The following is a 26,578-nucleotide window of genomic DNA, read 5'->3' as shown; positions in this document are numbered from 1 at the left end:
ATGAAAATTCCATCTTCTGAAGAACTAATTATTAGATATGCATTAAAAAACTTTAGAGCTTTCTCCTCCTAATAGTTTCATTCAGAATCTTCACTATCAATCTCCAACATATTCATGCCCTTACTGAACTTTCAGTGCATTTTCATTTTCCCAAAAATCAAAATAAGAGAGGTCGTGATGACCCTGAAACACACACACACACACACACACACACACACACACACACACACACACACACAGAGAACAACAACAACAACACTTGAAAGGCATATTAGAATTCTTTGAAATAGTTGTGCTTACAAAGTATGTCTGGGAGCTAGAGGAAGAAATGTTTTGGTTTTATACAAACAGTAGCTTTCAACAAGCCTGCAGTGTGAAACTAATCCACCACTCAAATATAATCGAATTATAGTGTTCTTAAAAAAGAAGGCTGAGTTCATTCATGCCTGCATAATGTGGCCACTTTAGATTTAAAGCCAGATTCCTCTATGGCATTTTTAAAGGGACTCTGCAATTACTTTATATCATTATTAATTATAGTATCACCTGTTCGACAAATGGTAGTCTTTCAGCCCTTCTTTAGTTGTCTCTATTTCCTTTATGTCTGACCATGTTAGTGATTTCTGCTTTAAAACAAAGACTCCCAAGGAACAGACTGTTAATTAACTTTGTTCAACTCCAAGCAAAATACTCAGCACAGGAACTTTCTATTTAATTCACCACAATACACATTCTTAAAGCACCTACAATGTGCAAGGCACTATTCAAGGCTTAGAGGTGCACAAAATGCTTTGGGATAAAAACTTTTTTTCCATTAAAGTTCAAAATGATAACAACACACCGTAGATTTTAAATGAACAAGTTTTAATTTTGCCTTTGAAGGGATCATTACATGCATACCTCTGCGCTCTTCTTGCTCATTACTCTTGTCCTAGAGAAGAAACTATTCTTTCCCCAATGGGAAGCTTAAACTGAGGCACCATCTTGGCATGCTGAAGACCAGTTAACTAGTGTTAGCTTTTTTGAAATCAACACATAGAGTAGATGGCTGGGGGAGTGACAGAGCTTAAGGATATAGAGTTTGTGAGGGGGGTGCCATAGTTCTGACATTTTCAGAAACAGGTCATTACCATTCCTGTTTAGGTAGTAAAAGCTGATTCAGCTTATCTACAAAACACGGATGAGAATTAAAATATATTGTGCCAAATGCCAAATTTTGCCTCCATTGGGTTTCAGTGTTACAATTATAATTAATAATAATAATAATAATAATAAATAATAATAATAATAATAATAATAATAATACATTTATATTGCACTGCAACATTTATAAACTACTTTCCCCATGAAACCTAGACAGGTAATTAGTCCGCTTTTATGCCTGTCATGTAGATAAGGAAATAGGTTAAGATAGGTTAAATGATCTGCCTATGATCAACTAGTCATTAGGTCAGATGTTCTGAATCTAAAGCTAGGGGTGTTTCAAATACACACACACACACACACACACACACACACGATTAAAATTTATTAAAGGCACAACTCTTAACTTTTGTGATTGTGCATGAACAATTAATTTTTTTTTTCTCGCTGGTGCTTTACTTAGCATATTCCCTGGGATGCCCTGCACATTTGTTAGGGGTATGGAAGGGACAAGTTCTGTGATGTCATTGATATAGTGCTTCTAATGAGAAAATCCCCTCTACCGATGCAGGGAAGTATCTAGTTTGTAATTTATAGTTTTAAAGAGTTTCCTGAGTTACTGGGAGTTTGAGCAATTTGCCCTGGGTTGCAGGAACCAGTACATGTTAGAGCCAGATCTTCCTGACACCAAAGCTAGCTCTCTCTACACTATGAAATCGGAAATACACAAAACATATAATCTAAAGTAAATAGACACAAATATGGTATATTAACTTTTTCTTTTTATACCTGCGTCGCTTTGTCTGTTTAGTTTTATTCCCTCTTGAGAATTCAATTTTTAGTATCATGTACATCAAAATAAGTAATTTCTACATTTCAGTTTCAGATGAAGATTTACTTTTAAAAGAAAAAACCTAATTTTTTCATAGGACAAAGAGACTAATGAGACATTTCAAGTGTAATATTTATGTAAGGGAATGAGACCATGAGCGGAAAAGCATATCTGCTACCTATTATGTACTGCACTATATTGACTTGAATTTGTTGGACCAAAATTTTATTTGATTAAATAGTAAGTTCATGGCAAAGTTATAATATCTAATCCCCATATCTCAGGCTCCAAACATTGAAACTATTTTTGACTCTTCACTATTCTTTATTCTCCATATCTAGACCATTGTCAGTTTGTCAATTGTCATTTCTTGTCTATACTATTTCCATTGCTGCCATCCTAGTTTGTATTCTTGTTTATTTTCCACCTAGGCTATTTTGATAAGCTTCTGCCTGCAGTTTCTACTCTATCTTGTCTATTGTTGCCAAAATAATCTTAAAATGTGAACATATAACTCTAGATGTGTCTTGCCAGTGCTGAATATAATAGGGCCCTTATATTTCTTGATACAGACACTCTTTTTTATTAATGCAGCTGAAGACTATCTTAGGTTTCTGGGCAGTGAGATAGTACAGTGGATAGAGCTCTGGCCTTGGAGTCAGGAAGAGCTGAGTTGAAATGGAGCCTCAGACATTTGACACTTGTTAGCTGTGTGACCCTGGGCAAGTCACTTAACCCCATTGTCTCAACAAAAGACAATATTAGTTTTCTAGCAGTGTCACACTGGTAGTTCATATTAAGTTTGTGTCTTTTCTTACATGCATTTTTCCAAATTCAGTTCTCTTCCACGGTGTACTTTCAATGAATTTTTGAACCTAAAGGGAAAACTTGATGTTTGTTCACATTAGATATAACCCTACTGATTTAAGATCATCATGCTAGTATACTGACACATTATACAGTCTGAATTCTTAAAATTTTACCTGTCTGCTACTCCTCCAAGCTCCCTGCAGGGTCTGTATCCAAGCCAGTGATTAAAAAAAAAAAACTAAACTAAAAGGACAGGAACAAATATGCAACTCTATCTCCCTCAAAGTGCATATTAACCCATTGATCATTCATTTCACAACCACAGTTATTATGTAGCTTTGGAACCCAATTAGTTATATAGCTCTACATAACTTTACTATTATCCAGGTCACATTTTTTTCATACTGTCCACAAGGATATTATAAGTGATTTTTGCCAAATGCCATGCTGAAAAAACTTATTCAATAGTGTGAACCTTAATTCAAAGCTTCAAGGATTTGCAGTTTCATTAGTGAGTCCTCCTTGGAGAACTTCAGATCAAAAAAAATTTCTCCATGACTTATTCTTCATTAATTAGCTTAAACAAAAACAAAATAATCACCTGGTGATGAACTTCTTTGAATTTGAGGCTAGCTCTCAGATGACAGACATATAATCCAAATTTGGACATTTCTGAAATCTTTTTCATCTTGATAGAACTCATCAGGATGAGAAATCCAAGGCCATCCACATAATGGTAAAACATTGTAGTAGGTATCTCATAAGGAACACAACCCTATAAAAATGAAATGGTTACTTTTGATTTATTTGTTCTAGAAGTAACATGATCTTTTACATGGATCCAGACTTTCTTTTCTAAGTTCATCTCTCTAAAAATCTGCCTTACAATTTCACAAACAAGTGTTTGCAGAATCTGTGTGTATATATTTTTTTCCTTCAGCTCTGTGAAAAAAATGAAATAACATTTTTCCTGTATCCATGTTCTTGTCCCAGTGTTCCTTGTGATTTTTCAAAGATTGCTACTACCGCAACACCTGGATGTTCTTTCAATTTCATTTTGGTAGGACATAGGGACTAGAATGTATGTAATCCATCTATGTACTCTTGTACTAAGTTATTACCTTAAACTTCAATTACTTTTAGATGAGTATTTTATTCTTATTAGGTTGAGAATCACTCTATGATAGAGAAGACAGAAGCAAAATAGCATTTGATTTTTACTTTCTCAATATTATCTTACAGGATCTTTACAAAAACAAAAACCAAAAACCAAAAACCTCTATTCTCAAAAACTGATACCCAAAGAGATTGAAGTGAACTTTCTCCTAGGTCACATAGCTCCTTTATTTAGTGACAGAAACAAATGGAACTTTCAGAATCCCTAATTCGTCCCCAGTGCTACTTTTGCCACTCACGCAATCTACTTACTAGAGTAAGCAGAACTTGAAGCTCTATAAGAGGAGTTAACAAGCAAAGACATCACTGCTTTCTCCCAGTCCTTCCAGGTCAAGTTGTGGAAGAACACAAAACTCTAAAATCTGAAAGTCTGGAAAGGAACCTCTTTGTGGTCATTCCTATGTAGTATCAATTAGGAATATGCCTTAAAATGTGGTGAGGCACTTCTGGTGGTTTCTTTTCTGAAATGTTGTGCTTAAACTGGAACAGTTTTAATTGTACCCCTAATTAATAACCCTAAAATCTGGTTTCTCCCTCTATTTAAAAGAAAACAGTTTATGAAATTGAACCAAAGCACCCAAGAGAATCTGTTTTCTTGTCTTATTTTTAAAGGCAGATCACACACTGGTAGAAATGGAAAAAGCCATGTCTTCTAAGATAAAACAGTAAGAATGACAGTAAGAATGTTTGCATTTTTAGGGAGAAAAAAAGTGGTGAAGATTTTTAGGGGACTTAGTTCTCTTGTTCGTATAAAAAAGTATATTTAAATATAATCTTGTACTTCTTATTTGTTAGATCAGGGTTAAGATTTCAAAAAAAAAGAAGATTCCATGTTCTTAAAGTAGAGGAAAAGTGACTTACTTCTTTGTAAAAATGACTCTAATTAAGAAATAGAAATAAAGCTCTTTGTGGTGTTTCCTTAGTAGCCTTGTTTCCCTTGTTTTGATGGGGGTGGGGGAAAAGGAGGTGACATGCTTTATAAGTATCGTACAATCTTATGGAGTAAATATCAGCTATCACAGTCATTTTCATGTCAAGTAATCTTGACAGATGATGTCAGATTCCCTGTCTCACTTTATCAGTGTCACTCTTTAAGTACTAGTGGGACAAAATAAGTCCTCTGGGCTTTGCCTCCTTTGTTAGAGTCAGCCTTGGGGAAAATCAGAGCAAATGGTTACATGACACTTAGTTATAAGGGATAGTCACATCTCCATGTGCTTCTGTTGTGTAAGCTGGCATTAGACATCTCCAGTCTTAGGACTAAATAGCAATAATAGCTAGAATCTGTATAGAATTTTAAGAATATAATATAGAAGCCTAGATAGTCTTAACCAGTTTCCATACCTGTAGATTTTTTTCAAATTACAAAAACTGTACCTGAAAGTTCGTGTGTTGACTATTGACTTCCTACTATTTAATCTCCATTCTATAAACATATCAGTAAAACCATATTGCTGCTTATAATGTGTGTCTTTATAGTAACAATGAATTAGAAGATATTTTAAATGCAAGTGTAATTATAGATAGGGATCATTTTAATAAAAAAAAGTTGTTGATGTTTGAATTATATCATTCCAGATGTTTAAATAATATTGCTTAACTTCTTAATACCAATTCATACCCTTAGTAATGGGAGAAATCAATAATTCAATCAACAAATACTTGTTAATCACACACTAAGTGCCAGGCTCTATGCAAAGCACCAGGGAATAAAAAGGAGGGGGGTGTATCCCTGCCTTCAAGGAGTTTAATTAGCAGCTGGGGACTTGGAAAAGCCTCCTGGAGGAATTAATGCTTGATCTGAGTCTTAAAAGAAGCCAAAGATTCCAAGATTCTGAGATCGGAAAGTAAAACTTTTCAGGCATGAGGAACAATGAGTGTGAGAGCACAGAAATGAGAAGTGGAACGTGTGAGGAACAATATTTGGGTGACTATAGCTGCCTTATAGTGTAGAGCAGAACTTCATAAGATGGGAAAGGTAAGAATGAGTCACGTTTTGAAGATTTTTAATGCTAAACAAAAGACTTTAAATATGATTTTATGTGAAATAGGGAGCCACAGGCTTTTAATGAGTAGGGAGCGGGGGTCGTAGTCACACTCAAATTTTCAGAAAAACAGTCTTGCAATTCAATTGATGTGGGGAAAGATTTGAGTCAGGAAAAGAAAAATAGAAGGCATATCACAATGTTTGAAGCCAGAAGAGTTGGGGCCTGTACTAGAGAGGTGACTGTGTGAGTAAAGAGACAGAATGTGTCTATGTAGAGAAAAAAAAAAGATGACATTATTTGATAACTTAATGGATAGATATTTGAGCAAAAGAGGAATCAAGGATGACAACAAGATTGAAAATGGTGAATTCCTTAACAGCAATAGAAAAATTAAGAAGATGGAAGATATTGGGAGTGGGGTAGGGATTTTGAGCTCTTTTTATTAATGCAATTACCAGTCATGATTCTAGAGGATTCATGATAAAACATGCTAACTATTTCCTGACAGAGAAGATGGACTTGGAGTGAAGTTTGACACAGATTTTCATTGACTTAAAAAAGAATTAAAAAAGAAAAAAAAGTAGTTTTGGAATCGTTGAATTTGAAATACCTAAGATATATTCAGTTTGAGATGACCAACAGACATTTGGTGATTCTAGGACTGGAGCTCAGGAGAGAGACAAAATTCTATCAACTTGCTCAGTTCTAACTAAAGAGCAAATATATACAATACTAGATCATATAGTTTTTAACTAATCTATAAATCAGTTCAATATTTTTCTTGTGGGTGAGGAAAATACTACAAGATTTTGATTTTTAAAAATGGGTAACTATGGCAGCGAATTGCTAACTTCATTCAAAAAAGGCTAGTCACTGTTAGCATCAATTCATTGAAACTTCCATTCTACCACTGCTTGCCCTGAAAATCTACTGCTTCTCCTAGAGCGTGCTAGAAAACTTACTCACAGAAGGCTTATCTAGTGGTTTGGTAAAATGGGAATTAACCTGTCAAGAGAGATAAAGATAACTTGATCCTGAGAAATAACCCATCACTAATCATCCTTTCTTTGAAAGTTAAGTTCTACAGATCCATGTGTCTGGTAAAGTTCCCAAAGAGAAAGATATAATTTTCACATGTTATGAATATTTTTATTCTTCATTAAAATTGCAGTCAGAGCTTGAGTTCAGATACTAGCTATACTACTTATGGTGTGATCATGGGCAAGCCACTTTTCTTCTCTGGATTTTTTTTTACTTCTTTTTTTTCTTAGTTCTTTTGTACAATTAGAGGTTTGCACTACATGACCTCTAAATTATCTTCTAGGGCTAAATTCATAGACTTTGTGAAAAAGAAGTATTGACTGGATACGGAAATAGAAGAGTGTGAAACTTTAATATACATGGGATAGTCAGTTTATGATTTTCTCACAGGCACTTATGATTCTAATTTAAAAAGAGATTAATTCAAACAACTAATTATTAGAGTTGGCAAAGGGTAAGCAGGATCCTGATTAATGGAAGTACTCATTGTACTTTCCTGCTGTAGGCATTAGCTCCTAATAGTTTTTAGCAAAAAAAAAAAATACATTATGAAGGTCTGATATTTTGTATCCAGATACAACAATTTTGTTTTTCTAAAATTTAATTGAGGCCTGAAAGGAAAGGTCCCAGGAATGTCATAATGAAAATCCAGTGCTTCTTTGTTGAATGAAAAATGCTTGCAAAGATCTAGAAAGAATTAGTCTTAAGTACCAAGGAAATACCATTTAGATCAAATAAGACCTGATAGCTCCTATTAAAAAATGGAGAAAATCTTGGAATATAATCTTCTGAAAGGTAAAAAATATATATAAACTTGCAAAGAATAGCATCCTCAAAAACCAAAAAAAAAACTTGATTATAATTATATAGGGGAAAATGCACTTTTATTGGAATAGAGATAACTTTAAATGATTTCTGATGAAAATATAAGAGCTAAGTGGAAACTTTGACATGCAAAAAAAGGCCCCCCAAAAAAAAATGGAAAGGAAATTTATTTGAGCAGTTGGAAGGAAGTATATGATGAGGTAATGCTAACATTATAATAACAGAACCTTAATCTCTTCAAAGGGTGAAAAAGTTGATTTTTTTAAAAAGGTAGACATCTGGGGATGGATTGATTTTGTTCTGAGGGTTTCAGCAAGGGAAATAGAAGAGAGAGCAACCGGAGGAATATGCTTATGTAGAAAGAAAGGTGTAGAATTTGATATTTCTCAAATTTGGGATATGAGAGAGGAATATACAAATATGGATAAAAGGGTAGGAAGAGTGTACATCACAAAGACCTCACTCTTTTATGATAGATAGTCTGATAATTTTTAAATTCTTTCTCCTGGATCTATTTTCCACATCAGTTGTTTTTCCAATGAGATATTTCACATTGTTTTCTATTTTTTTATTCTTTTGAATTTGTTTTACAGTGTCCTGATTTCTCATAAAGTCACTAGCTTCCAATTGCTCCATTTTAATTTTTAAGGAAGTATTTTCTTCAGTATTGAACTTCCTTTTCCATTTTGCCAATTTTACTTTTTAAGGCATTCTTCTTCTCATTGGCTTTTTGACCTCTTTTGCCATTTGGGTTAGGCTATTTCTTAAGGTGTTATGTTCTTCAGTATTTTTTGGGTCTCCTTTAGCAAGCTGTTGACTTGTTTTTCATGATTTTCTTACATCATTTTCATTTTGTCCTCTACTTCTTTTACTTGCTTCTCAAAATCCTTTTTGAACTCTTCCATGGCCTGGGACCAATTTGCATTTTTCTTTGAGGCTTTGGGTGTAGGAGCTTTGACTTTGTTATCTTCTTCTGGTTGTATGTTTTGATCTTCTGTGTTACCAAAGTAAGATTGTATGGTCTGACTCTTTTTGCTGTGGTTGCTCATGATCCCAGCCAGTTACTTGAGTTATGAACTCTTTGTTAAGGTAGGGGTCTGCAGGGGCAGCTAGGTGGAACAGTGCATAAAGCACTGGCCCTGAAGTCAAGAGGACCTGGGATCAAATCTAGCCTTAGACCAAACACTTCACACTTACTAGCTGTGTGACCTTGGGCAAGTCATTCAACCCCAATTGCCTAAAAACAAAACAAAACAAAACAAAAGTTAGGGGTCTGCTTCCAGTGTGGAGAATGTACTGTCCCAAGCTTTGGGGGTTTTGTGCAGCTGTTTTCAGAGATAAACAGAAATACCTGTAAATTTTCAGTTCTTCCAAGGTGCTATGATCAAGGGCAAGGTGTTCACTCCTTTCCTGGCCTGTGCTCTGGTCTATGAGTGACCACAAGTATTCTGTTCCGTCTTGGAAATGTGAGGAGAATCTCCTTTTCATTGCCACTACAAGCTCCACCTTGCCAGTGTGCCTGCTCGCCCCAGGACTGCCACCCAGAACTGTGACCCAGATCCAAGCAGAGGCAAAGCAAGAGAATCCTGCACCAACAAAGAGATCCCTGCAATCACCCTATGATCAGCTACTTGATTTCCCCTCAGTCTGTGGGCCAGAAGCTCCAGAGGCAGCCACCACCCCATGGCCATGCTCAGGGACTGGGGCTCAGAGCGCACTGTGCTTTTCTTTCACTGCAGACAGAGACTTTTCCTACTGACCTTCTAAGTTGTATTTGGTGTTCGTGGATTGAGCACTCTGGAAACCACCACAGTTGCCTGTGATTCTGTCCTCTGAGGCCTGCTCCAGGTTCACTGACTCCTGCCTGCCCATGCCAAACTGTGTTCCTCTCCCAGCCCAGCACAATATACCTTTCTGATCAACCACCCTGATTGTCTTAGGCTGGAAATTTGTTTCACTCTATCTTTTTGTGGGTTCTACTGCTTTAGAATTTGTTTAAAGCAATTTTTTACAGGTATTTGGAGGGGTTTGAGGGAGAGCTCAAGCAAGTCACTGCTTTTACTCTGCCATCTTGGCTCCACTCCCCAAGTTGAGATTATTATGAAAGGCCTCCTTGAGAAGGCTATACTTGAAATAAGCTTAGCAGAATACTATAGGTATTCTAAGATGCAAAGATGAAGAAAGAATGCATATCAGGCATAGATTGTGCAAAAACATAGAGTTGGGAGATGGGAGATGTGGGACACAGTACAATGTGTGAGAATCCACTGGAAGACCAGTTAGGATTTTAGAGAACGTTAAGAGGTACAATGTATTTATGGCTGGAAAAGTAGATTGAAAATAAATTGTAAAGGCTAAAAATGACTGAAAAGTTTGATTTGATGCTAGAGATAGTAAAAGAGTTACTAGGGTTTTATGAGTGACACAGTCAGATCTGTGTTTTAGGAATATTACTTTAGCAAGTTAGGAAATATGGATTGGAGAGAAGAGATACTTGAGGCAGGAAGACCAATTAGGTGGCTATTACAGTTATCCAGGTATAAGGTGATTGATATTTGAACTGGGATGGTAGCCCTGTGAGTGGAGGGAAAGGAAGAGATGTGATAGATGTTATAAAGGTAAGATCAACAAGATGTCCAACTAATTTTATATGTGAGAGGAGAGAGGATGAGTGGTCAAGGATGACTCCAAACCAGTTTGGGTTTCAATGTCCACTTAATCCATACTATTACCCTATTTTTGTAATTCACATTCATAAATAGTACACAATAAATTGAGTTGTGTAGGTTGAAATTTTAATTGTTCAGATTTTTAAAAAATGTTATACATTTGCCAAATGTGCACCATGGCTGGATTGCAAGTACTTTAGAAATTTTTCACAGGCACTTAATAGATACTACTTTAAAAAATTAACATTTTTATTTAAGGTTTTGAATTTTAAGCTCTATGCCTCACTCCTTCCTTCCCCTCCCCCCTACCTGAGACAATAAGCAATTAGATATGTTATACATGTACAATTATGTAAAACATTTCTATATTAGTCATTTTGTACAAGAAGACTCAAATGAAAGAACAAAATGAAAGAAAGTGAAAATTAGCATGTTTCTGTCCATATTCAATCAATATCGACTCTTTGTCTGGAGGCAGATAGTGTACTTCACCTTTGGTCCTTTTGGATTGTCTTGGATCATTGTAATGCTGAGAATAGCCAAGTCATTCTCAGTTCTTCATAGGACAGTATTGTTGTTACTGTGTACAACATTCTCCTGGTTTTGTTCACTTCACTATGCATCAGTTCATGTAAGTCTTTCCAGGTTTTTCTAAAATCATCCTGCTTGTCATTTCTTATAGCACAATAATATACTATTACAATCATATGCCACAGCTTGTTTAGCAGTTCCCTAATATCAATTAAGGACATTCCTTTGATTTCCAATTCTTTGCCACCACAAAAGGAGCTGCTATAAATATTTTCATACAAATAGGTCATTTCCCCTTTTTTGGATGCCTTTGGGATATAGACCTAGGAGTGGTATTGCTGCATCAAAAAGGTATGCACAGTTTTATAGCCTTTTCGCCATATTTCCAAATTTCTCTTCAGAATGGTTAGATCAGTTCACAACTCCACCCATAGTGCATTAGTGTCCCAGTTTTTCCACATCCCTTCCAACATCAAATATTTTTCTTTTTTGTCATATTAGCCACTCTGATAGGTGTGAGGTAGTTTCAGACATGTTTTAAGTTGCATTTCTCTGATCAATAGTTATTTGGAACATTTTTTCATACGACTATAGATAGCTTTGATTTCTTCATCTGAAAACTACCTGTTCATATATTTTTACCATTTATCAATTGGAGGAATGACTTGTATTCTTATATATTTGATTCAATTCTCTATATATTTGAGAAATGAGGCCTTATTAGACATACTGTTACAAAATTCCTCCCCCCCCCACCCCAGTTTTGTTTCTTTACAATTTTGGTTGCATTAGTTTTGTTTCTGCAAAAACTTTTAAAATTTTACATAATCAAAATTGTCTATTTTACATTTTGTAATGTTCTCTATAGCTTCTTTGGTCCTAAATTATTCCCTTATCCATAAATCTGACAAATAAGCTATTCCATGCTTCCTTAATTTGCTTATGGTGTCACCCTTTATGTGTAAATCATGAACCTGTTTTGACCTTATCTTGGTATATAGTGTGAGATGTTGGTCTATAACTAGTTTCTGCCATACTGTCTTCTAGTTTTCCCAGCACATTTTGTCAAATAATGAGTTTTTTTTTTAAAAACTTGGATCTTTGGGTCTATTATATACTAGATTACTGTGGTCATTTACTACAATGTAATTTGTACTTAATCTGTTCCATTGTAGTGGATTTGCAACTATTTCGTAACATGTACCACATTGTTTTTGATAATTACCACTTTATAATACAGTTTGAGATCTGGTACAACCAGATCTTTTGCATTTCTTATTGATTCCCTTCATATACCTGAAGTTTTGTTCTTCCAGATTAATTCTATTATTGTTTTTATACCTCTATAAAACAATTTTTGATAGTTTGATTGGCATGGCACTGAATAAATAGATTAATCTAGGCAGAATTGTCATTATTGTTATATTGGTTCAGCCTACCCATAAGTGATTAATATTTTCCAATTGTTTAAATCTGACTTTATTTGTGTGAAAAGTGTTTTATAGTTTTGTTCATATAATTCCTGGGTTTTTCTTGGCAAATGACTCCCAAGTATTTTATATTGTCTACAGTTATTTTAAATGGAATTTCCCTTTCTATTTCTTGCTGCTGGACTTTGTTGGTAATATACAGAAATGCTAATGATGTATGTGGGTTCATTTTGTATCCCATAACTTAGCTAAAGTTAATAATTTCAAGTATTTTTTTCAGTTGATTCTCTAAGTATGACATAATATTATCTGCAAAGAGAGGTAGTTTATTTTCTCATTGCTATTCTAATTCCTTTAATTTCTTTTTCTTCTCTTATTGCTTTAGCTAACATTTCTAGTACAATATTAGATAATAGAGGTGATAATGGGCATCCTTGCTTCATCCCTGATTGTATAGGAAAGGCTTCTAGCTTCTCCCCATTACAGACAATGCTTGCTGATGGTTTTAGATAAATATTACTTATCATTTTAAGGTAAGCTTCATTTATTCCTATGCTTTCTAGTGGTTTTTTTTCAATAGGAATGGGTTTTTCAAAGGCTTTTTCTTCATCTATTGAGATAATCATATGATTTCTGCTGCTTTTGTCATTGATATAGTCAAGTATACTTACAGTTTTCCTAATATTGAACCAGCCCTGCATTTCTAGTATAAATCCCACCTGGTTATAATGTGTGATCCATGTAAAATATTGTAATCTCTGCTAGTTTTCTATTTAATTTTTGCATCAATATTCATTAGGGAAACTGATATATAATTTTCTGTCTCTGTTTTGGCTTTTCTTGGTTTGAGTATCAGCACCGTATTTGTGTCATAAAAGGAATTTGGTAAGATTCCTACTTTGCCTAGTTTTTCAAATAGTTTATTTAGTATTGGATTAATTGTTTGATAGAGTTTGGTAAATCTTTGGCAAAATTGGCTTGGGAATCCATTTGGCCCAAGGATTTTTTCTTAGAAAGCTCATTGCTGGTGTCTTCAATTTCTTTTTCTAAGATTGAGTTATTTAAGCATTTTATTTCTTTTTCTGTTAATTTATATTTTTGTAGATATTCATTTATTTAGTTTAGATGTAAAAATAACTGGCATATGATTGGGCAAAATGGCTCCTAACAATTTCCTTTATAAAATCAAATTAACCAGTGGCTTATATATTTTGTTTTTTTTTCCATAAACCAGCTTCTAGCTTTATTTATGAGTTCAATGTTTGTGTTTTTTTTAATTTTTACTTTGAATTTTCTTAATTTCTCTTTTGATTTTCAGGATTTCCAATTTGGTTTTTATTGGGGCTTTTTAATTAGTTCTTTTTCTAGTTTTTTGGGTTTTTTTAGGTGAGTGCCCAATTCATCAATCTGTTTTTTTCCCTCTATTTTATTGATGTAAGCAATTAGAAATATAAAATTTCCTTTACGTACTGCTTTGGCTGCATTCCATAAATTTTAGCATGCTGTCTCATGGTTATTTTCTTTAATAAAATTATAGATTGTTTCTGTGATTTGTTCTTTGACCCACTTTTTTTAAGATTAGATTATTTAATTTGCAATTAATTTTAATATATCTTTCCATCATCTATTATTAAACATAATTTTATTGCATTGTGATATGAAAAGGATGCATGAACTATTTCTGCCTTTTTATATTTGGTTTGGAGGTTTTATGTTCTAATAAATGGTCAATTTTTGTGTAGGTGCTATATATTGCTGAGAAAAAGGTATACTCTTTTCTATTCCCATTCAATTTTCTCTAGAGATCTATCATATCTAACTTCCAGAATTCTATTCACTTCACTATCTTCTTTCCTGTGTATTTTTTGGTTAGATTTATCTATTTCTGAGAGAGAAAAGTTGAGGTCCCTCATTAGTATAGTCCTACTATCTATTCCTCCTGTAACTCACTCAACTTCTTCAAAACTTTAGTTGCTATACCATTTGGCACATGTATGTTTAGTATTGATTTGACTTCATTATCTATGGTATCTTTCAGCAAGATACAGTTTTCTTCTTTATCTCTTTTAATTAGATATATTTTTGCTTTTGCTGTGTCTGAGATCGTGATTGCTACCCCTGATTTCTTTGCTTCAGGTGAAGCATAATAGATTTTGCTCCAACCTTTTACTTTTATGTATCTGTTTCTTGTAAACAACATATTATAGGATTCTGGTTTTTAATCCATTTCTGCTATCCACTTACATTTTATGGGTGAGTTCATCCCATTCACGTTTATAGTTATGATACCTAACTGTGCATTTCCCTCCATGCTATTTTTCGCTTGTTTATACCCCCCTAAACTGCAACCCTTCCTTTCCTCACAAGCATTTTACTTTTGATCATTACCTTCCCCAGTATAGCCTCCCTTTTATCAGTTCCTGCACCCTATCTATCATCCTCATCCCTTTTTACTTTTTTAATAGCATAAGGTAGATTTCTACATCCAACTGAGTTTGTATGTTATTCCCTCTTTGAACCAATTTTGATGAAAGTAAGGTTTAAACTTTACCCATCTCCCTCAGTCTACCTCTCCGTTATAATGGATTTTTCATGCCTCTTTTGTGTGGGATAATTTACCCTATTCAGTCTCCCCCTTCCTACACCATTCAATCTCCACCTTTCTGAGACTACTTTTTATGATTTGTAAATAGTATAATTTTGTGACCAAATGTCCCTCATATCACACAGCAGTTTTGTTTAATTAAAAAAAATCAACAACCACTGCAAATTAAGAAACCTAAAGCAAGTCTTTAAAATTTATCCTGTTGATACTGGAATATAGTGTGGGAATTTTTGAATATAGAATAATGTACTTTCACATCACAGGGCAGAATCAAGCTGTGGAAATAGCTTTCAAGTGAATCATTTTAGTATTAAGCTATAAACTTTTCACAAAAGCTGTCATGGCTTCTTGTAAAATAATAAAGATGTTTTAATTGATTCCTTTCATTGTTTAATAAAATTGCTTTGTTTGATTGCTAGAGAAATTTGAATTGAGTTTTCATTATCTATTTCTGAACAATTTACACTAGTATTCAGACAGTATTGAGCTAATGAGTTTGAATTTATATTGAGCTTTAACTGTCTTCATGAAGTAGATGGGAAAAATTCATGGCAATAACTAAGCATTCTTCATTAAAAAACTATGTTGTACAGATTTTACAAGGAGTTATTTAATAGAGCTAAAGGATTGAAATTGGAATTTCACCAACTTTACTCTTCTGTGTCTCATAAGAAAATATGGTTTCAAAAGGAAATAGAACACTTATTAGTTGAAAAGCATTTTCCTGTATGTTTTAGAGGAGTAAGTCTTGCAAGTAGCTCAAGTTATGAAATCAAGTTCTGATGAAAGAGGTTTAATTTACATCGATAGCAAAAACTAAAAAAAAAATTAAACATTTTTCAATAAGATAATATGCAGTAACACATTTAAGACAGAAATGGCTAAACCCCAAATATCATCATATATACTTGTACATGCCCCTCAAATGCACTTTGAAAATCCTTATGATGTCATAACCTAAATTTTATATTCTTTTTTATGTCAAAGATAAATTATACTCAAAGATATCAATATTATTCCATTGCTAATCACCTACTACTACATTGTCAAAGTAATATTTCCAATCTTTCCTGCAATGCCTAATGTTTGGGGAAATTAATAAATCTATCTTAAAGTTAATTCTTAAAATTAGGTTAAACACTTTAAGGTTGGTGGTTTATCATGCATTTCAATTGTACCTTAGGACCCTCTAATTCTATAGTATAATTGAATTTCATTGACTATATAATATATCTCATTTGCTATTAAACCATTTGACCAGTTAGTGATTAGGTTTCTCAGACAGTTTTTTTAACTTAGTTAACTTAGTTTGTAACAGTTTAGAGTAGCAAAATAGCAAATTTATAGTGTACGTGAAATTGGTATATATTGAATGCTTGTTCATCTATTTTTGGTTTAAATTTTAAACATCAGGATGTTCAAATATGAATAGATAATGAAACATGCATTTGCCAAGTGGAAAGATGTTAAAATATGAATATTTAAAGTAAATATGATTGGCATTTTTACTAGAACTTTTCAAGTTTTAAAATTATTCCCAGATCTGAAGAATATTACTATTCAACCTGTCTATTATTGCAGTTGCCTTTCTGGAAAGTTGGAATGTTTCTTTGGACAGGGAAACTGGAAAAAAAAATTTATCTCCCTTGTTTTAGTTTATTACCCCTAAGAAACCAAATATTTATTTTCCATTCTCCAAATGGGTTAAATTTGTGGCCTTACTTGCAAACTTAGTCATTGCAAATTTGGAATCTTCCTGTATCCAAATAATTTATATTCATTCCCCACAGGCAGCAGTGATGGTTCTTGGGATAAAGAAAAACTTCAGTCTCCCCCCACCCAAGGATCTCAGGCCTCTGTTAACCACCCCAGCTTGCCTGGACAGCATAACCTTCCAGTTAGTCATCCTCTCAACCCTCTTCAGCAGAACCACCTTCTGCCAAATGGTACGATGGCATCTTTTAGCACTAACGTTGATAGTTTTCAAAAAGTAAAATTGTATGTCATTATTGTGTAGTCAACAAGGCAATGAGAACCAGTAGAAGTACTCCATATAAATAGTTAAATGTGGTTAGTATGGATTAAGAATAAGTAATTGATATTTTAAACAATATTTTAACAGAGTCACAAGCATAATAAATACACCATCACACTTGGCATTAGATACTTCAGAAAACTATTCATGATGCAATAGAACAGACAACAGTTTAATCAGTCATAGTGGCCTATTTTTCCTCCATGTCTGAATATCTCCTGTTGTCCTCAGTGGGAGTTACATACATAGAGGAGAAATGTTTTCTCTGAATCTTTTTGTTACCGCAGAATTTCTGAAGACTTTATTTTTCAATGATTTATGGTACCAATAATTTAAATAAAAGTTTGATCATTGGGGTTTTTTCCTTCAAAACATAGAGGCATGTATGATATGATATGTATCTATTTTTTTTTCTTATAGGACTGGAACTTCCTTTTATGATGATGCCCCACCCTCTAATTCCTGTCAGCCTACCTCCAGCATCTGTCACCATGGCAATGAGCCAGATGAACCACCTCAGCACCATTGCTAATATGGCGGCAGCAGCACAAGTTCAGAGCCCACCATCAAGAGTTGAGACATCCGTTATTAAGGTAAATGAATAAAGAAACAAAAACAGTCCATCAGTAGTTCCATATAGAATTTTGCAATTTTCGGTGAAGATTCTTCATGTAACTGCTCTTGCTAAAAACCTAAGTGTGACTAAATGTAGAATAAGAAATGCATTAGTAGTACTTATAAGATCATCAATCATAAGATATATAGATAATATATATTTATTTTCAAATCTCAATTTTATTTATTGGGAAAACTGGATATAAGGGGTGGTAACTCTGTTTAGAATGTCAAAGGTTTTTTTTCTGTATTTTAATAAGTGAAGTTTTCATAAATATGTGTTCATTTCTTTGAGATGACTGTAGGTCTGGCATATATTAGCAATTTAACAGGAGGCTTAAGTTGAATGGGAGAGTTTGCAAGAAATGAATTTAGTGTAGTTGAAATTTGTACTCATATCCAATGATCTTCCTGTTTTGAAATTGTCTCATCTCAATCCATTTATTCTATTTTGGAATTATAGTACTGAGTGCCTACTATCTATAAGGCATGATGTTGATTATATTAATCTTTTTAAAGAATGGTAGCAGTCTATCTATCTAAAAGGCAATTTTAGGTACAGCCATGCATAACAGTAAGAACTGATGAGAATAGTGGATTCTTCAATGTCTCAACACATTATTTGTTAAGGTAACATCTGTAAATAAATTTGAGTTTATAAGGCATGAACATTTTGTCTAACATAAGTAGACTTTCTAAAAAGAATATTTTTTTCCTTTTTTTTCCCCTCAAGCCCAAACTATGCTATATTCTAGTACTCAAAAGGACATTTGATCTAAACAATTTTCAAGTTCCCTCCAAGTGATCAAATTTGCAATCAATTCATGCTTGTCCATTTTGTGAGAATCACATGTGGACACTGCCATAAGTTCATCACAGTTGGTCCACCCAACATTCTTGAGTCCTTCCTCAATTTTTCTGACATCACAAAGGTATCAGTGGTATAAAACCTTGGAAGAACATTTAATCCAATTCAGTGATTCAGAATGTGGCTATTAGTATATTATATGACTACATATTCTCTTGAAAAATCTTTTTTGTAGCTGCAGTTAATACAAATATAAAATAGATTGCCAATTCCCCAGCTATAGTAATGATTTTTTATGCTACATTTTATTTGATTATTCTTTTTTACTCCTCTTTCGTAAGTACTGGTGTTGATTTTGGATACACACACACACACACACTCACAATTTATTTCTATTTCTAACTGAGCCATTGAAATAAGGTCAAATACGAAAGCAGTGGATATAAAGACTTTTTGACCTTCCTTTCTACAATTCACTAAACTTGTAGTTAATGAGCTATATTTTGTTATCTGTAATCTCACAAAGCACTAAAAACTTTTATGGTCCTGGAGAATATTTCACTTCCTAGTGATAAGCAATTGTAATAAAACTGAGACCATATACTTATTGAATATTATAAATAGGGTAAAATGATTTTACGACAAAAGGTGAGCAAGAATTAAAAAAAATACAAGGAAATAAGGAGATTAAAAACATCCTAGCTTTTTAAAAAATGTTCACAGTAGTCTTAACTTATAGTTATGGATTATGAACATTTATAACCAAGCTAGAGAAAGACTATCATTCGGTAATAAAATCATTAGATACATGTGTTATATTAATAGGAGAATGGATTGTGACAAACATGAAACACATTAAATGTAACATTTACCTATTTCCTTCTAAGCTATACCTTATACATGACATAGCTTTAATCACCTATAAATTTAGATTTTAAAGGTAGACACGTATGGGAATATATTTTGAATTTAACTTTTTATCAATAAAATATGAGATTGTAGGCTAATTAACCAAGCATTACCTTTTACCAATTTTATGCATTCACACATTTCAAATACCATGGAGGTAGGCCATTGTATCAAACTTCTTTATATTTTAGATGAGGAAACTGGGGTCTAGAATGTTAAATAATTTGCTTATTATCATACAACAGATATATTTTTGAAGCCATATTTATAGAGGCCATGTCTCTCTTCCTGAAAATTTAGCATCCTCTCCATCCATACATTCTTCCATCTATCTGTTTAATGTGCCATTATTTGTTCATTCATTCAAAGAATGTTTTAAAAATTCTTATTCTATTAAGAACATTGTACTAAAGATGAGAGAGACAAAAATTACATTGGACTCAGTCACTGCTGTTATCAGACTAAAGGAGGATGTAGTTAGATATAAATGCGTAAACTATATGCAAGTACAGAAAAGACACACAAACAAAATGCCATGTGAAGCCTAAGTCATGCAAAGTCATTTACACTTGAAGGGATCAGGAAAGCCTCCATGGAGAATCAGCCATTTAAAGGGTTATTAGCAGGCAACAGAAGTAGGCAGGGAAAAAGGATGGTGTAGGTTTGAATACATTCCATTAACTTTTGTGAAAAAGATATACTTTTTTTTTTTGGTGAGACAATTGGGATTAAATGACTTGCCTAGAGTCACATAACTAACGAGTGTTATGTGTCTGAGGCTGGATGTGAACTCAGGTCTTCCTGACTCCAGTGCTGGTGCTCTAGCCACTGCACCACCTAGCTGCCCCATACTTTTTTTAAACTATATTATTCCACATATATGTCATTAGAACTTTAAGATTCATCCTCCTTCTCATCCACCCAGTATCATCTTATCAGTCACCTGAGATAGGTTGAAGGGGAGAAAATGGGATTATTCATATCTTGATAAATATAATGAGTGGCTTCTGTTTTATTCTAATCAATATTATTTTTTCATTTTAAAAAATATTGACTTAATTTCCTCAATAATTCATTAGCATAGTATATTACCTATTGTAATATTCTATCTTTATAGCAGACATTTAAGTTTAGCATATTAATACTTCTCTATGAAATGACAAGTTTGAAGTAAATGGTTTCTAAGGTACCTTTTCAATCTAAATCCTACGATCATGTGGTGGGGCCTGCATCCTGATGCATGATAACTGAAGGTCCCACAAATGTTCTGACCTTGTCCAGTTTGAGTGGTGGGGAACTATCTTCAGATGCAAAGTAAGTGAAACTTTACTTAACATTCTGACTGTGGCCGTTCCAACAATGATGGCCTTAGGACAAAAAAAAAAGGATAGATCACCATTTTTTTGGTGATCAATTTGGTGAAGGAAGGACAAAGAATGGGGAGTTAGCAAGTCAGCTAGTATGTTTCCATGGAAAATTAAAACTACATCAAAGTTACAAGGTGGACCCAGCTTATAAAATGGACTCTATGAAGTATCAGTGGCTCATATGGCAATTCATAGTTGCATTATGTATGACTTTTAGACATTTCACAATTTAATTGTGATTAGAACCCCCTGTCCTTTGTTAATTAAAGTGAACAAGTCAACAACCATTTATTAAGTACCAACCATATGTCAGGCATCATGCTACTTTCATGAGTTGAGATAGCCAAACTTAATTGCTGGTGATGAGCCTCTTTCCATTTGGACTGCTTTTTTTGGGGAAAAATGAAATCTGTCACCAGGCCTTTTAAGTTCACCAGGCCTTCTAAATCTTTGTTTCTACTGCCATAGTCTTTCACAAATCAAGGCTACCTCCATGACATGATGAGGCTTTGGAGTATAGGATTAAATTTATATATGTACATATAAATATATTTTGACAGAAAATAAGTTCATAAAAGAATAAAAATCAATTGCATAAAATTTTTAAAAAGAATTTTCATAAACAAAATACAACTAGAATAAGAAGAGAATCATTTGAAAGGGAAAATATCTTTAAAATCTCAGCTAAAATTCTGATTTGCATAATAGATAATTGATATAAATATATAACCAAGAAGTATTTCCCCAGGATGTAACTGCTTAAAGGTTATAAATACATAGTTTTCAAAAGAAGAATATAAAACTCTCAGAAACCATACATAATTGTTCCAATTCATTAGAATGATAAGAAAAATTGAAACAATTTTGAAATTTCATTTCACATCCCTCAAAGTGGCAATGATGATATGATGTGGAAATAGAAAATAGTGGAGGGACATTGGGAGAAAGGCAGACTAATATGCTGTTGGTATAGTTGTTCAACCATCTTGGAAGGAAATTGGAATTGTACTAAAAAACAAATTCACTAAACTGTTCATTCATTTTTTTAACCTATTGATCTGACTGCTAGACATATATTGCAAAGCAGGTCAAAGATTGAAAGGAAAGTCTCCTATAACAAAATATTAATAGTAGCACTCTTTTTGGCAGAAAAAATCTAAAACAAGTTAAGTGAATGTGTTCTAGGACTACCTGAACAAATTTGTAGTATATGAATATATCAGAATAATATTATATGTAAAAAACAGTAAACAGGAAGAATGCAGAGGAACATGAAACTATTTGAATGACCTGATAAAGGAAAAAGTAAGCAAAGCAAGTAAAATGATATATACAATAAATATTATAAAATAAAATTTTAAAACATTAAAATGAATATCTATTTTTGTTAATTGTAAGGATCAACCCAGAGACCACACATCTCTTCATGACTCCCATGGAATCATGGGATGCCATGAGTGTGGAATTTGGTGTATACTGTCAGATGAAGTTATATGCTGGCAGGTTTGCTTGACTTCTTTTTATATTAGAAGGAAGAGTTCAATACAGGGAGATACAAAAGGAAATAACTCTACTGTGAAAACAAAAGGTATCAAACTTCTGACAAAAAAAATGAAAATATTTTATGTTTACTGAAAATGTTTATTAGTCTTTTAGAATAGAAAAATTAATGTACAGATGTATCTTTTGAGATACTATTGAGAGTTTTATGACTTAATGACTTTATTCTGCTGTTGAAATATCTTAGATTTGTCTGTGTTATTTTCATCAAAGATACTAGCTTTGTCTCATCTTCAATTCTTACTTTAATTAATTCACATTGGGGACAATCATTTCTAGAAAGTTGTCCATGAGGTTATGAATATTTTTTGGTCACAATAACTTCTGAATGCATCTATTAAATCTTGCAATTTACATTGCTGAATGGAGGAGGTATCAAGCAGTGAAATCACAGATCTTTTGAAATAAGTTCCTGATTCAATATCTTACTTATATGGCAGAAGTGAATAGTGTGATGAGAAGAAAATATTGGGATCCTCCCTATATATAAAGATCAAAGAGGCAACAAATCTGGATATTTGACTGAATTCTACATCATGGAGATGTATTGTGGGAGAAATATTACACTTCCTCAGCTAGATCATAGATTAAAGTTGGAACAGATTTTGGAGTCAGCCTACTTTATCTTACAGGGGAGGAAAGTAGTGATATGTTTGAAGTCACTCAGGTCATAACTGGCAAAACTAGGATTTGAAGCCATGTCCACTGATTTCAGATAGAGCACCCTTTCCTCTATACCACACTGCCTTGTCTCAGGGCATAGAATTTGAAACAATAGCTTCCTGGGTAGAAGTTACAAAGCAGCACATTTAGAAAGAATGTCTTAACAATTAGAGGTATTGAAATGCAGAATGATCTGCCTCTGGTCAACACAATATATGGCACATATTGGTGCCTAAAAATGTTTGTTGACTGACTGACCCTGGAAGGTAGTGAGTTTCTCCTCCTATGAGGGTTTAAACAAAGACTGGATGACTTACTTGTCCAATATGTTGTAAATAGGATTCTTTTCAGGTACTGTTTGGATCATATTGCCCATGAGCTCCTGTATAACTCAGAAATTTTGTTATTCTGTGAAACAATTGTAGTGGTAACAGAAAAAAAATATCTTTAAAATCTTCTTAAATTAAAATGAAAAAGTAACATCAGTCTAAGAGAGCCTAGTTCTGAAGATTCAGCTGGTAAATTGTTTTTCAGAAAACCACACAGATTAAACTCTCAAGCCAATGGGACAAAAGTATTATGCTTGAGGTAACAATGTACTACCTTTTCTAGTGAGGTCAGTATAAAACTATATTTGTCCATTATGTGCATTTGGCCTGATAAAGGAATAATTGACCCTTGCTTTTTGTATGGTTAATGTAGGTTATTTTATTATTGAATAGGAGAACTTTTTGACAGAAAACTAATCAGCCCTTATGGAATCCTAACAGATACCCAGAGACAAAAGTGAAAATAATATTAGAAAAATAATATAAGATTTATGAATCAGTGATAATTCTAAATATAATAATGAAATCTATATATGACATAGAGCAGAACAAGCATTTGTGCTATATTCTTTGCTAACTGCATTCTTCTGAGGGATTCACTTTATTATCCATCATAGCAGAAATGCTATAGATTATGGTTTGAATTCTAGAAAAACTTTTTTTTTCTCATTCAAGAAATTTATCTAGGTCAGCCTAGGAGATTTTTTTTTGAAAAAGATCATAATGGCTTATCTGTCCTAGCATTTAGACTATTTTCAAATTTAGAAGTGATAGTTCTACCACTTAAGATAAAAAGCCTATCATGGAATTGTCATGTTTCCATGTGTTTTCTGCCTAGCCTTCACATCAGCACAGATAAATATATGTCTGCAGTGTTTGGCCAGTATAAGGCATTCTAGGAAAAATGTAGAGATGTAGAAAAATGTAGAATTTCCCCCCATATACCCTATGGGGATTTATATATGAAGACTCAGAATTGAGGAAAATCTCTGTTTTTTTCCTTAACCTTGTCAACATCTTCTCTTCATAAATGAATTTAATTCAGCCACAGTTCTTACATCCAATTCATACTATTGAAGACACCAACGAAGCATATACCTCCAGAAATCACTAATGTCTGTGGAACTATGATGACTCCTCTACTGGCAGCAGGCAACCTATTGAAACAGACAATAGCTGGAGGGAATTTTTATCACCATTTTAGTCAACAATTTTACTTTCACTATTCACTGATCAGAAATACAAAACTTGTACTAAAACCATATATAATGAAGATATTCCTTGGTCCTGTTCTGGCTCCCACTAATTTTTTTTTTACTGTTTTCATGTACATTTTGCTGAAACCTAGTACTTATCAATATTTGCCATATGATTAAGTCCCAGTAAATATTAAAGTATTAAAAACTTTAAAAATAGCAATAGCAAGTAAAGTATTTTGTTTTTTTTAGGTCTCTTCATTTTTCCAGAAGATATTTCATTTTTTTTCTGCCTATGAAATAATTTTCCTTGTTAATCTTCTCAAAGATTTTATAGGGTAAAACATACCACAAATTACCCAGTAACTTTTTAGAATACAATGACTCAGACTACTAAATAGTTAAGTACAGTGATCAGTAATTTGGAAAATTATATAATGATAAGAATAATGGTGATAATAATTATAATGTAGTAGGCATGCACTGGTTCTGCTTTCTGGAGGGCAGGCAGGCTGCATCTACCCACCAGAGTTATAAGGTACCCCTAGGGGTTCACTGGGCTCTTTTCTCTGATAATGGTTGAGCCCGTAACAGCTGTGTTTCCCACAATTTGTTAGGAGGCCAGTGACTAGTACCCCAAGTTCCATTTAACAGTCAGTGGATTTTACAAAGGCTTATATAGCAAGCATTTCTCCCAATAAGTGAAGTAAACCAAGTCAAGGAAACAATATATAGGATAACTACAATAATGTTAATAGAAAAATAACCATTAAAAATTTGAAACTGAAATTCAAAAAAAATTTTTGATTTAAAAAAGAAATGAGTATGCACTGCTACTTGAGTGTTTTGTAGAGGTGGGGATCCATTGGTGTGGAAAATTGTGTATATTTTATATATTTACCAATTTTACTGATTTTTCCACTTCTTCCTTCCTTTTAAGTAAAAAAAAAATTGTCCTAAGGAACAATGCCTAAATAATATAAAAAACAAATATATTTTAAAAATGTTTTAAAACTTAAAAAGAAAATCACTTACATTTTGATGCCTGATGAAAGCAGACACACATCTCCCTAATTCCAGTGATTTCTTATGCTTCTATGTTCCCCCTTTCTTCACTCAGAATATAGGACTGCGTCCTAGGTCTGAAAATTATACTTGTAACTTACACAGTATACCCTTTGCCTTTTTCCCTATTATTTAATGAGCATGAGTCACAGAGTCGCACTGTGAGGAAGAAACTTCATCTATGGGGCCTATCATATCAAATATAATGTCCTCCAAACTCAAAATTCCTCAAGTTTACCACTTCAGACTATATGACTAATTTAGCACCCAAATTTATCAGTTCAAAATTATATTATAACCCTTATATGAAAACTTAATATTAGGGCAACATATTGTAAGATCTTTTTACTCTCATGTTTCATTTACTTTGAATCCCTTCAAATGAGAACAGATACATGAAACACTTGAAAAGAATACAAGAGTAACAGATAAAGCTACTTTTTAAAAGCCCTGTGAGAAAAGGCTAAAGAAACTATAATCAATTTGACCAATTTATTCTGAGAATATGCCATTTTTTTTATTCTAATAAGTCAACTAACAAGCATTTCTTAAACAGGACATATAATGTAGTCACTGGGCATACAATTATAAAAGTAAGACAGTTTCTGTCTTTGAGATACTGAGAGGGTATTATATTTCCAAGTCAGTGAAAGTCACAGGGTTTGGAGCTGGAGTGTTTTGTGGGGGTAATAACAAAGAAATGACTGTCACTGGATCACAGAGTACGTGGAAAGGTGTGAGATATAAGAAAGTTAGAAGGGCAAGGCAACTTATGAAGGAGTTTAACCACCAAACAGAGGATTTTATATTTGATCCCAGGAGAGTAACAGGTAGAGACTAGAGGTTTTTGTTTGTTTGTTTGTTTGTTTTTGTAGAAAGACAAATAAAGTCATACCCATGCTTAGAAATATAGGTTTGATAGCTGAGTAAAAGAAAAATTGGAATAGGTAGAGGATTTCAGTGAGGGAGATCATTCATCAT

General features: G+C 33.3%; 1 protein-coding gene across 4 annotated transcripts in view; it reads left to right on the top strand.

Annotated features, from left to right (window-relative positions):
• Positions 1–26,578, top strand: part of DACH1 (dachshund family transcription factor 1) — a 486,728-nt gene that overhangs the window by 322,822 nt on the left and 137,328 nt on the right. For 2 of the 4 annotated variants that reach the window (XM_020992455.2, XM_020992456.2), the window contains exons 4-5: positions 16,841–16,996; positions 17,506–17,678. In XM_020992455.2, the coding sequence (XP_020848114.1) occupies positions 16,841–16,996; positions 17,506–17,678 (329 nt within the window). The remainder of the gene's footprint in view (positions 1–16,840; positions 16,997–17,505; positions 17,679–26,578) is intronic. The other 2 variants (XM_078147697.1, XM_020992457.2) reach the window with 1 other exon arrangement.

The sequence above is a fragment of the Phascolarctos cinereus genome, unplaced genomic scaffold (assembly GCF_003287225.1).
Source record: "Phascolarctos cinereus isolate Bilbo 61053 unplaced genomic scaffold, phaCin_HiC Scaffold_7;HRSCAF=346, whole genome shotgun sequence".
Taxonomy (NCBI): domain Eukaryota; kingdom Metazoa; phylum Chordata; class Mammalia; order Diprotodontia; family Phascolarctidae; genus Phascolarctos; species Phascolarctos cinereus.
This window is presented reverse-complemented; position numbering and strand designations above follow the sequence as displayed.